Here is an 11,806-nt window from a genome sequence, read left to right as displayed (position 1 = left end):
GGGCGCCCCGCTGCTCGCTGCGCTTGTAGGCGTCGGGCAGCTCCCAGCCGCCGCGAAAGAGCGAGAAGGGGCCGCGGAAGAGAAGAAGGTCGACGTTGAGCGCCAGGCCTCGGCTCAGGAAGGCCACACTCCCTCCGCCGGGCAGCGGGCTGCGGACGGGCAGCAGGCCCTTGTTGGCCAGGGCCACCTGGTAGTTGATGTAGCGCAGGATACGGTGGTGGACGTCCAGCTCCGTCAGGGGCCGCGGCTGCACGCACAGCCCCCCGCTCCCCTGCAGCGCTAGAAGGCGAGACTGCACCTCTGCCCAGGGCAGGGAACTGAGTTCCTCCTATGAAAGGGGGGAATGAGGGGCGCCAGCGGCCCTCAGCACTCTCCCCATTGGTGCCAACACGCCCAAAAGGGCCACTAAAAAATGCCACAGACTCAGTAGGACCCAAAGTATACTCCTTATGCCCCCCACCACCAACTCCCACCTTCCAGAGTGAGGAAGCTAGGTGTGAAACCTGTAACCTTTCTTGCCTGTTGACCCAGTCTGCTAACTACTTCCTCTTCTGGATTGCTCTGTGCCTCCTACTTGCTGTCATTCATGTCCATTAGTCATGTGCTCTGACTTCCTGCCAAGCACAGTCCGTCAGTCACGTGCTTCCCAGTGACACCTCTCCAGTGAACCCCCCAGGTGTGTGGCCTGATTTCTCAACTCCAGTGTTCGAGCCGTCAGTCAACCCACAGAAGGCAGAGAATGGCGAGCAGACTAGGGGCATCGCCTCTCTGTTTCTCATGATCTGCCAGCTTCTGTTCAGAATCCTACCCACGTGTTGCCTTGGGCCAACTCTGAGACCCCAACCCTGTCCTCCTTCCGAGCCTCTTGTCCTGCGTCATCCATCACCAGATAAACCTGTGCCTCCTGCTCTTAGAGCACATTTGGAAGGCTGCCAACCTCACATCAGCCCTATTTCACCCAGTTTCCCCAGCCCGGGTTAGCCAAGTGCCTCCAAGTCGACCTCTCCAGTTCATCCCGGTGTGTGCCCCCCTTCCTCTGAAAGGAACAAGGCAGGAAGGAAAAGAAGGGAGAAAGGTAAATAGAAGGGTCACAGCCTCTTAGAGGAACAGGGCTCCCCATGACGCTTCCCCACCTCTCCTCAGTACTGGTGCTCCCTGACTCATGAGGGCCTTCTAAGAACCTCTTGTCCTTTCGACCCAAAATCACTGTATGGGAGGTTCAGAGGAAAGCCTGCTGCAGAAGGCAGCCTTTGAGTTACTCCGTAAAATGAAAAAAAGAACTTGAGAGACAAAGCAGAGAAGGATGTCATCAAGGTGGGAAAGAAAGACAAGGCAAAGCGTGACCAGGGTTACAGTGAAGAGGCCAACCTCATGGTGATGAGGTTGGGAGGGGGGGGAGGATGGCGTCACATGATAAAAGGCCTTGGATGCCAGACTCAGGGTTTGAACTTGATTCTGGGGTCTCTGGGAGCTACTGAACATCCATGTGGATGGCAGGGAACCCTGGGTCAGAACTGTATTAGAAAGACTGAGAGAGCTGGGGGGAATGTTCTGTGTCAGGAGTATTTCCAGAAAGAATGCTCCCTGACATGGGTTTCCTCCCCACTGTCCAGAGACTCGATGCTTTTCCCTACCTTCCGGCACCAGGGCTTGGAATGCTCTCCCCTCTCCCCATATCCTATCAAGCCCATCCCCTTTCCATTACATACCTTTTGTTTGTATCACTATAAATCATCTTCTATGATGCATCTAAATACACTCAGAACCACGCATGATAAGTGACAGTACCTCACCTCCTAGCATTAGTCTGGGCCCAGGGCAAATGTCAATAAAGCCCCACCCGTTTCTGTCGTTTCTGTCCTCTTTCCGATAGGCCCCTCCATCGGTACATCCTCCACTCCTTCCCCTAGCCTCTGACCACCCAGCTCACCGGGGCAATGTGCAGGGCCTCCCTGTAAAACACCTGGATGTCCCAGTAGCTGAAAAGGTTGCAGACTGAGCGAAGCAGCTGGAACAGCCAGAAGCCTGCAGCCAGGGTCAATAGGAAGACCAGCATGGGGCTGGATCGGATCCTGTATGGGGTTAGACAGATAAGGGGCGCAGAGAGGTGGGAGCCCAATAGAGAGGAGGCCAGGCTTAGAGAGTCATGGAGAACTGTAAGGGAGAGAGGGGCTGCCCCTAGACCAGGGGTTCTCAAAGGTGGGTCCAGGGACATCTGGGACCCTCACCGGGGTCTAAAAAGTCAAAACTCTCTCTCAATAACACTACAACTGTGTTCTATGCATTGTTCATTCTGGCACGAGCGTTCCATGGCATTTTCCAGAAGCTTCATAACCATCAAGAAATCGGCACACGGACAGCCAATAATGGAGCGTGTGCTTGTGCAGTCTTCCATGGTAAAAGGGTTCTCAGTTGAGCCATTCAGTAGGGTAACAAGAAGGAACCGTGGCGGCATGCTGGCAAGTGCCAGGCTGCCCACTGAAAGATCAGCAGCTCAGACCCAGAGTGGTTCCAGGGGAGAACAAGCCCTGGAACTTGCTGCCACCAAAGAGTCCCGCCTGGGAAGGCCTGAGTGACAGTTCTGCTCTGTCCTATAGTCTCCGAGTCAACTGGCCACCCACAACAACAAGCACGGGGTACAGATAACCAGCTATTACCCTCATAAGTAACACCTCACTAGGATGAAAAAGTTTGAGAACCACTCATCAAAAACCACGATTTAAACTGTAGGACAAAGAGAGAGGGGCATCTTGGGGGTTTTTTTCCTCTCCCCCATCCTATCTGCCCGCCCCCACCCCAGCCTCCCCAAGCGGTCACTCACTGCTGGACACACTGGGCCGAGGACAGGATGGCATCAGACAAGGTCACTTTGCTGTGGAGCAGCCCAGATCTAGTGTGGTTGTTCGGTTGGTTGGCAAAGAGGACGTTGTAATCCACACAGCGCAGGAGGAAGGTCGTGAAGGTGACGATGAAAATGAATTGTCTAGAGGGTGTATAGGGAGGAGGCAGTATGAGGTTTGAGGGCCAGGCAAGCTGTTGCCCCCAGCCTTGACAAGCTGGGGTTCCTCCCCAACCCTGCTAGCCTCTGGGCTGCTCAGAAAATGATGGGAATCATTTAGTACCAGGTACGGTTACAGAAGTAAAATACCAGGAGGGCCCTAGAGCCCAGAGGACCAGATTTGGGGCCCAGGATAAGCACTCACCCCAGTTGGAAGACATCCTCCAGCAGGATACAGGCAAAGCCATTCCTCTGATGATAGTTGTAGATGTGTCAGGTTCATCAAGGAATAAGCCGGAGGCAAGTTGACCACCACCACCACCACCACCCACCCCCAGCAAATCCCCAGCTCCCTGCTGAGAAGGCTGCTGATTCATGAGAGGCTTTCTTCCCGTCCTAGGCCCAAAGGATATCTTGGTAAAGAAGCTGTCCAGGTTCTGGATGTGATGCCAGGAGCCTGGGCACAGAAGGGGAGAGTGCTGGAATGTGGCACTGCCGCTGGAGCAAGCATTTTCCACTCCCCCTCTGCCAGTTGCCAGAGGACCAGCTTGGCTCTAGTCAGCCAGTGAGCTCCACACCCCAACTCATACCCGCACTTACCCCGGAGCCCTTCGGGCACATGAAGCAACGGCTGCTGTTCCTCTCCATGGAGGGGTGAATCTTGGGACCCTTCAGGGTCACAGTCCTCCAGCCTCTCATAGTCCTGCTCTGGGACCAGAGGGCCTATCCGAAGCCCAGGAGGATCCTGAGAGCATCGGCGGGAGGGAGGGGGCATCACCGAGGCCAGGGGCGGGGTGGAGTGGGATCCCCAGGACGGGGAAGCAGAGGTAGGTGTCATAGCAGCTTGCACCGCCCGTGTGGGGGTGGAAAGAGCACTGTGGCAAGGCTGAGAAACCTCTGGCACCTGGGTCACTGGGCCAGAGGAGCCCAAGGCCGGTGCAAGAAGTGAGGAGGGGGAGCTTCTTGTGTGAGGGGCTGGGGACAGAGGGAAGACAGAGATCCTCCCACCCCCAGACCCCCAACGTGGAGGTGGAGGAGGAAGAGGTGGTGGCATGGGAAGGAGGGGCACTGATCCTAGCCCCAGGTCTCCCCACCGCCCCCGCCGCCCTCTGTTCCCCCCCCAACCCCTTCGGCTCACCATCAGGCCAGTGGATTCTCTGGAAAGGTCAAGAAGATAAGTGTTGTTCCTGTTTCCACTGCACTCTGGGAGCTGAGCAGAGACTTCAGACAACAACAGAGATAATGACAGCAACAACACTAGGTGACTCAAGGGGGCAGGCCCAAGGCCTTCCTCTCACACCCCTTCCAGGGCTACCTGGTGCCAAGCCTCAGGGCCCAGGAACCTCCCAAGATAGGTGGGCTTGGCTCTCTAGAGCGTGGCTGGGTGTGGCATCTTTTGAAGGGCAAGGGCACATTCTCAACCTGCAGACCTAGAATGGATTTATAAGGGGAAAGCGAGTATAGAGAGAATAACAAGGAAGAAGAGTTAAATCCTACTAAAAGATTATAGAACTACAGAGCCACGATGTTAACCCTCAAATAATAAGTAAATAAATAACAGATGTTAAACCTTTGCTTTTTAGAATTCTTCTCTCTCCTCCATGATTACAGGGATCTGCAGCCATGTTATGGAAAACTGAGAGAAATGACTTGAAGAAAGGAAAAGAAACTGTTTGAGATTTGAGAAGGGTTTTTATTTTATTTTATTTTATTGGAAAGAAGTGTTTTTAGGAGGATCAGGTAGAAAAGTACTGTCCTTTGGAGATTCCATTGTTGTTGAGGTTTTTCCTTTTTTTTCTTCCCCTTTGTATTTTTTGAAACCTTTTTAGACCCTGACACTCCCACCCTGACCAGTTTGTAGAGGGGTCTAAGAAGGAGCAATCCACTAGATGTCAGCGGTTTTTCAGAATGCAGCAGCAGCAGGGCTGGGGAGGTCTCCTGGGAAGCCAGGCTTTGGAAGGGTAACTTGGATGCCCCAGGGTGAGCTGAGTTGAGTTCCTTGTGGCTGCCAGCAAGGAGAACGCAGCTCAGGCAGCTGGTCTGGTGGCTTGCCCAACGCCATTCTTGAGGCCCTGAATCACCAGGCTTCCTAATGAAGTGCATTCCTCGGGTGCTGATTCAGTCACCCAGGTGTCAGGGCCTCCAGAACTTAAGCTCAGGGGCTGACTTAAAAAAAATCAATCAATAAAAAAGAAAAAAAAAATCAATCAAATAGAGAAAGGGAGGCAGAACTCCCTCCCATTGACCACTGGATGACCATGGAGAAAATGGAGCTGTACCCTCAAAAACTTAAGACCACCTCTACCTTCTGTTCTCTTTCGGAGCCTCCTTCCTGTGGGAATTGCATCTCAAAATCTGTATAGCTTTAGCACTGAGGCTGAAGAAGCGCTGAAAAGAGACCTACCCCGTCTACAGTAGGTATCTTTGTCTCCCAAATGGCATCACCCATTGCTGAGGGGCTGGGCCACTCCTATGATCTTCTGGAGTCATATCTAGACGGGTCCTGTGGGGTTTTTGTCTGCCCTCCCCTACCTAGCTCACCTTGATATGCCCTATACTCACATGAAGGCCCTTTCCTATACATTCGTTTCCCAAACTAATCCTGGCACATTTCTCTTCCCAGTTGAACCAGAGTCACAGAATAATAGCCCCTTCACCCCTCACCACCTACCTCCACCTCCACCCAATTCAAGGCAAATTTATTATAAAGGATACTTTTCCTTGGCAGGTATTGGGGTTGAGGGCAGAGGGAGCATTTGATGATAACACAGAGCAACTACTCAAAAAAAAAGTCAGGCCAGTGGGGATGGCAGATATGCAAACACTTGGACATGTCAGTTTGGACTTGAGGGAGCCATCTGTGCAGAGACAGGTGTGAGGTCGCACTTTGGCAGGCTACAGGATTTCCATACCCATAGCCCTCCATCATTTACAGGATCGGAACCACTAAAATGCACCTTTTTTTCCCCCAAAGAGGCTCCGGGTTGTCAACTCGAGAGTTGTGACAAATTTAGGAGAACTGGGAAAGTGGTGAGGCACGTACGTATTTTGAAAAAGAGGAAAAAAAAAACACTTTCTGGTCCATTTTTGTTTATTTTGTTTCTTGCAGCACCGGCGACCTACACTCCCTGTGACTCAAGTCACCTAGAATTCACCCTGAAACCTTAGGTAAACGACCGGGCGACGGGCAGTTACTGTGGACACCCTCAGAGCGCTTGGGCACTCCGGTAGCGTCGCGGGGCGGCGGCAGCCCGGCTCCGCCCTGCCCAGCAGGCCCCGCCCAGAGGCGGGCGCAGCTAAGTAGGCGTTCCTTTCTGGTTACAGTTCTGGGCGGAGTCGGCCCCAGCGCGTTTGTCCAATCACACCTTGAACTGAGAATGACACGTCTTTCCTCCAATCAGAGCTAAGGCGCCGGGAGCATGTCGGGAAGGTGGAGGAGCATGTCGGGAAGGCGGAGGAGCCAACATGGAGCCCTCGGTGGGTCGAGGGTGAAACGGTCGTGGTCGCGTGCTCCTACGCTGCCGCCCAGTCATGTTGGCGCACTTATTTCGGGTCGGGACTCGGTGCAGCCCTGTGCTAGGCAGGCCGCTCCTGCTCCGGATCCACACGTCCGCGGCCGTCAGGTAATCGGGGGCCAGCCTTCCCAAGCGCAGGCCGTGGTGGCCGAGGGAGGTGGGGCCCTCTGGGAGATGGAGTCCCGACTGCGCAAAGCCAGCCGCGAGCTTCCGGCCGACTCTGGCGGGTGGAATGTCACTCCCCGGGGACTCGGCCTCAATTATTGAAAGCTATGGCCAGCCGGAGGCCCTGCGCATTTGTAGAAGAGTCGGACAGAAGGCCGGAGAGGACTCTCGGGGTCAGTGTGAGCGCTCAGTCCCTTTCCACCAGGGGGCACACCGTGCTGCACCGCATTCATTCAGCACCAGTCCTCCTCCTTGGACTTGGTTCGGAGGCTTGGACGTTGTTGATTAGTGTCGAGGGACATCCAACACAGATGGTGTTCCCAAGATTCACAATGAGCCGAACAAAGATGGATCCTAGATCTAGATACTTTCCGCAGGGGTAAAAAGTGAACTTAATCACCCAGGCGTGTTAATCATAGTACGGCGCTTTACATACATTGGTTGGGAGTTGAGGCGAGAGGGAGAGGGGGATGGATAGGCAACAATAAGTGTAAAGCTTCATCGGAAGAGGCTGGTTTTCTGAGCGCCGAGCAGGCAGAAAATTCCCAGGGACAGGTGCATGTGGAGTAGTCGTATCTTTTGGAAAGCCAAGCTGGAGCAAACTAAAGTACTGGTGCTGGGAAGCCATCCATCAGTCCTTGGCACTGACTAAACAAACCTTCCTCAGTCTTTAGAGGACATGAAAGAAGCTGCCAAGTAGCCACGATAAATTCTGAAAAGGATTGAAACTGAATTTGGCAAATAATAAGGTTGTTGATAGTCTCTAAACCAGACAGAAACCCATGAAAAGCCATCAAATAATATTGAAGGACAGGATAAATAAAAAATTAGATTGCTACAAAGTCATAGAAACCTTTATTAAAAATACTAAAATAAGCTATTGTTTCTCCGTATACCTACCATTTAGGTCTATGTCCTTCGGAAGGCAGTGTTTTTCCTTTTTTTTAAAAATCATTTTATTGGGGGCTCGTACAACTCATCACAATCCATACATCAGTTGAATCAGGCATGTTTGTACATATGTTGCCCTCGTTCTTTTCTAGACATTTACTTTTTATTGAGCCCTTGGTATCAACTCTTTTTAAAATTTTGGCCCCCCCATAATCCCCTGATAGATTGTACGTTATTTTCATCTCTCACACCGGCTGCTGTCTCCCTTCTCCCATGTTTTCTGTTGTTCTTCCCCCTGTAGAGGGGTGTATGGTTATGCATCAATCATTGCAGTTGGTTTCCCCTTTCTCCCTTCCTCTCCCCCACTCCCCCCTACCCTTCTGGAATCACTATTCCCACTCCTGTTCCTGGATTCTGTGGGTCGTGAGCGCCCATTCCTTTCTATACCTGTGTACATGTCCCCGTCTAGTCTCAATTGAGAAGCAGCACTGGGGTCATGGTAGTGGGGGGTGAGGAAGCCTCAAGGAACCAGAGGAATATAGTGTGTTTCATCGGTGCTTTACTGCACCATGGTGACTCATCCCTTCCTGTGGCCCCTCTGTGGTGAGATTGTTCCACTGTCTACAGATGGATCTCTGCTCCAGCCCCCCTCGTTCTCAACAATATGTTTTTGTTATGTGTCTGCTGATGCCTATTACCTGGTCCCTATGACTCCTCATGATCACACCAGCGGTATGCTTCTTCAATGTGGATTTGTTGCTTCACTGCTGAATGGTGGCAGTGTGTAACTTCAAGCTTTTAAGACCCCCACACACTATATCTTTTAATAGCCAGGCACCATCTGCCTTCACCAGATTTGCTTATGCACCTGTTTTGTCTTCAGAGATTGGGTCGGGAAGGTGAACATCTCAGACTGCCAATTGGTTAGAACAAATTGTTCTCGTATTGAGGGAGGGTATGAGCAGAGTTCCAAAGTCCATGCCCTACCTCAGTGTATTAAGGCAGTGCTTTTTGTCTGTCCAATCCTTCCCTGAAGAATTCTGTACTCTTTGATTTATACCCCATCAGAACAACAGTTTTGGCATCTTCAAGGGCCTCAAACTGTGTTAATTGTAAATATTCTTTGAATTTGGGAAAAACAACCAGAAAAAGTCTGAAGGGGCCAGATCAGTGCTATAGGGTGGGCGGGGTAGGTTCCCCAAAGAAGTTCTCTTAGGACAGACAGCCTTTATTACCCTCAAAGAATAAGCGAATGCATTATCATAGTAGAAGGAAAATTCCTCAGTGCAGCTTTTCCTGGCCTTTTACTCGCTGGTGCAGTTTTTTCAGTTTTCTTAGAACATCTCTCTCAGAAAGCCCCTGTGATCTGTGATCATCCAGTGCCCTTCCAGAGAATCTATCAAAGTTACCCTTTCAGAATCCCCCAAATCAGTTGCCATACTCTTCTGAGCTGACTGCTGTGCTGAGTTTAACTGGTTCAGCAGACTCCCTGGGAACTCACTGTTTTGATTGGCCCTTTTGATTGAAAGCACCCTAATGAGACATGTGTATGACTGAGAGAACTTGTCTGTAGCCATCCGCTGGTCGCAGAGGCATGTTTAAACATGTTTTGCTTGAATTAAACCCATGCACACATGAGTCTTAGCAGCAATTTTTTTTACTTCAGTATGAGAGGGGTGAAAAAGTTTGTGGGAAAATTCCATTATCATCCTGTTTCATTTGTCGTCTGCTTTTCTAAGATCCCTCGTGTGTGTGTTCATTAACTCACTGCCATCAAGTCCATGTCAACTCAAAGCAGCCACGACAGGACAGGCTGGAACTGCCCTGTGGGTTCCTGAGACTGACTCTATGGGAGTAGAAAGCCCCATCTTCCTCCTGTGGAAGGAAGTCCTGGTGGTTTCAAACTGCTGACCTCATGGATCGCAGCCCAATGCATAACCACTACCCCACCAGGACTCCTTTGTGTTCATTAGTACAGTGAACCCTCGTTTATCACGGTTAATCGGTTCTAGGCCCTACCGTGATAAATGAAATTCCGCAAAGTAGGATTCCTTATTTGTAAATCAAATATTTTCGTCGTTAGAGCATAGAGGACATGAAAAAACACCCTTTAGTCACCATTACACTCGTATTACCCAATTTATTAAACGAAAAAGGGAAAATACAGCAAAACATTTTGGACATTACAATTATCATTTATTATTTATTATATTATTTATGGCATCTAGTTTACAGTATTACATATTTCACAAATAGTATTATTATACATAGTTCTTACAAATACTGTAATCAATAGCCTATGAAATGACTTAAGGGATGTACTCTACAGGTGGGTCGCCGTCTTTTTCCTCTGAAGGAGCGGGTGTAGGCAGTGGGTGCTGTTACGCAAAAACCGCGATAGAGTGAAGCCGCGGAAGTCGAAGCGCGAAGTGGCGAGGGTTCACTGTACAATATAAATGTAATAGGAAATAATAGAGTACATGTTAAAAACTAGTATTGTTTGTGGAGCATTTCCATTTCATTCAATGTATTATACTTGTGTATAAGCCGGGTTTTTCAGCACATTTCTTACGCCATTTTTGTGGTAAAATTAGGTACCTCGACTGATATTCGGGTTGGCTTATACTCGGGTATATACGTACGGTATGTATATTCATATGTACCAGGTTGCGATGTGTTCTTGTTATGTGCTGTCGAGTTGATTTTGACTCATAAACCTCATCGATCACAGTAGAACTGTCCCAAAAGAGTTCTCCAGGCTGTAATCTTTTTTTTTTAACAGTTTTATTAGCACTTCATCCACATATCATACAATTCAGTGGTTCAGTCATATCAAGAAGAGTTGTACAATCTTTACCACAAACAATTTTTAGAACATTTTCTTCTTCCTCGTACCCATTGTTATTTATGTAATTGGTTTTTGTTTTATTCTGTTTTTTCAATTTTGGCAAAAATATACACAGCAAGCATCCTCTGATTCAACAACTTCTACATGTATAATTCAGTGCCATTGATTGTACTCACTCTTACTGCTGTACAACCATTATTGATATCCCTCTCCGAATTGTTCTATCACCGTTACAGTCAACTCAGTGCCACCAAACAAAACGCTCAGCCTGGAATCTTTATAAGAACAGATCACAAAAACAAACAAACAAACAAAAAAACAAAAAAAGAACAGATCACCAGAGCCTTTCTCCGAGACCTACTGGTGGGTTCAAACCCCCTACCTTGCTGTTAACAGCTGAACCTTTAGCCATTGTGCTGGCAGGGCTCTATAGAGTTGCGATATAAAATATGTGTATGACTGTGGACCACAGGTACACACACACATAAACATAAACCCACTGCCATTGGGTCGACTTCAACTCCTAGTGACCTTACAAAGGGTTTCTGAGGCCGTAAAGGAGCAGAGAGCCTCATCTTTCTTGAACCACTGACCTTGCAGTTAGTCAGTTAGCCCGACGCTTTCCTGACAGTGCCACCAGGTCCACATATTGTGAACCACAGTATGTCTGAAAGTTTGTGAGACGCTGAAGTGGTAGATCAGTCCAATTATTCTGCATCCCTACTGAAGCATGCCTTCATGCAAACATTTACTGAACATGGATTACGCAGTAGAGCACTACTACCACAGTGCTGAGGGTCGAGCACATCGGATACCTCCTCCACCTGGATGGAGCCCCCAGTGGCATGGCGGGCACCTACACATTAGCCTACTTACCACAAGGCTACCAGTTTGAAATCACGACGAGACTTTCTACTCCTGTAAAGAGTGACAGTCTGGGAAACCCACAGGGGCAGTTCCACCCTTTTCCTAAAAGGTCACTCTGAGTCGGAATTAACTTGATGGCAGTGAATTTGGTGTGGTTTCCCTGCCCTTAAGGAGCCTGAAGTGTAATGAGGGAAATTGGACAAATTGCACAGGGCAGAAGGAGAGTAAATTCCTCTATCTGAAAACTTAGGCAAGCCATCAAGAACACAGAGACAAACAAAATGTCCACACCAGGCAGAGGGACCTGGGTAGGGAAGGCATTAAGAAGAAGGGGCCAACATTGGAGATCCCCTTGCAGAGGGGTCTCGGGAGATGAGCCAGTCAGGGCGATGTAGCAACGATGAAAAATATAACTTTCCTCTAGTTCCTAAATGCTTCCTCCCCACCCCTACTATCATGATCTGAATTCTACATTGCAAGTCTGGCTAGACCAGAGGATGTACACAGGTACAGATAGGAACT

General features: G+C 49.6%; 2 protein-coding genes across 2 annotated transcripts in view; one reads left to right on the top strand and one right to left on the bottom strand.

Moving 5' to 3' along the window:
* ATG9B (autophagy related 9B) overlaps nucleotides 1-4,139 on the bottom strand; it is a 7,890-nt gene extending 3,751 nt beyond the window's left edge. Inside the window, exons 1-6 of the mRNA XM_045290150.1 lie at nucleotides 3,599-4,139; nucleotides 3,412-3,455; nucleotides 3,204-3,268; nucleotides 2,822-2,983; nucleotides 1,931-2,072; nucleotides 5-328 (exon numbers count right to left, since the gene is read on the bottom strand). Of these exons, the coding sequence (XP_045146085.1) occupies nucleotides 5-328; nucleotides 1,931-2,072; nucleotides 2,822-2,983; nucleotides 3,204-3,268; nucleotides 3,412-3,455; nucleotides 3,599-4,139 (1,278 nt within the window). The remainder of the gene's footprint in view (nucleotides 1-4; nucleotides 329-1,930; nucleotides 2,073-2,821; nucleotides 2,984-3,203; nucleotides 3,269-3,411; nucleotides 3,456-3,598) is intronic.
* Nucleotides 4,140-6,456: 2,317 nt separating this feature from the next.
* Nucleotides 6,457-11,806, top strand: part of ABCB8 (ATP binding cassette subfamily B member 8) — a 23,497-nt gene continuing 18,147 nt past the window's right edge. Inside the window, exon 1 of the mRNA XM_004702476.2 lies at nucleotides 6,457-6,621. Coding sequence (XP_004702533.1) covers nucleotides 6,530-6,621 — 92 coding nt within the window. The 5' untranslated portion in view covers nucleotides 6,457-6,529. The remainder of the gene's footprint in view (nucleotides 6,622-11,806) is intronic.

This window comes from Echinops telfairi, unplaced genomic scaffold (genome assembly GCF_000313985.2).
Source record: "Echinops telfairi isolate 266 unplaced genomic scaffold, ASM31398v2 ScPeMD7_31;HRSCAF=116, whole genome shotgun sequence".
NCBI classification, from domain to species: Eukaryota; Metazoa; Chordata; class Mammalia; order Afrosoricida; family Tenrecidae; genus Echinops; species Echinops telfairi.
This window is presented reverse-complemented; position numbering and strand designations above follow the sequence as displayed.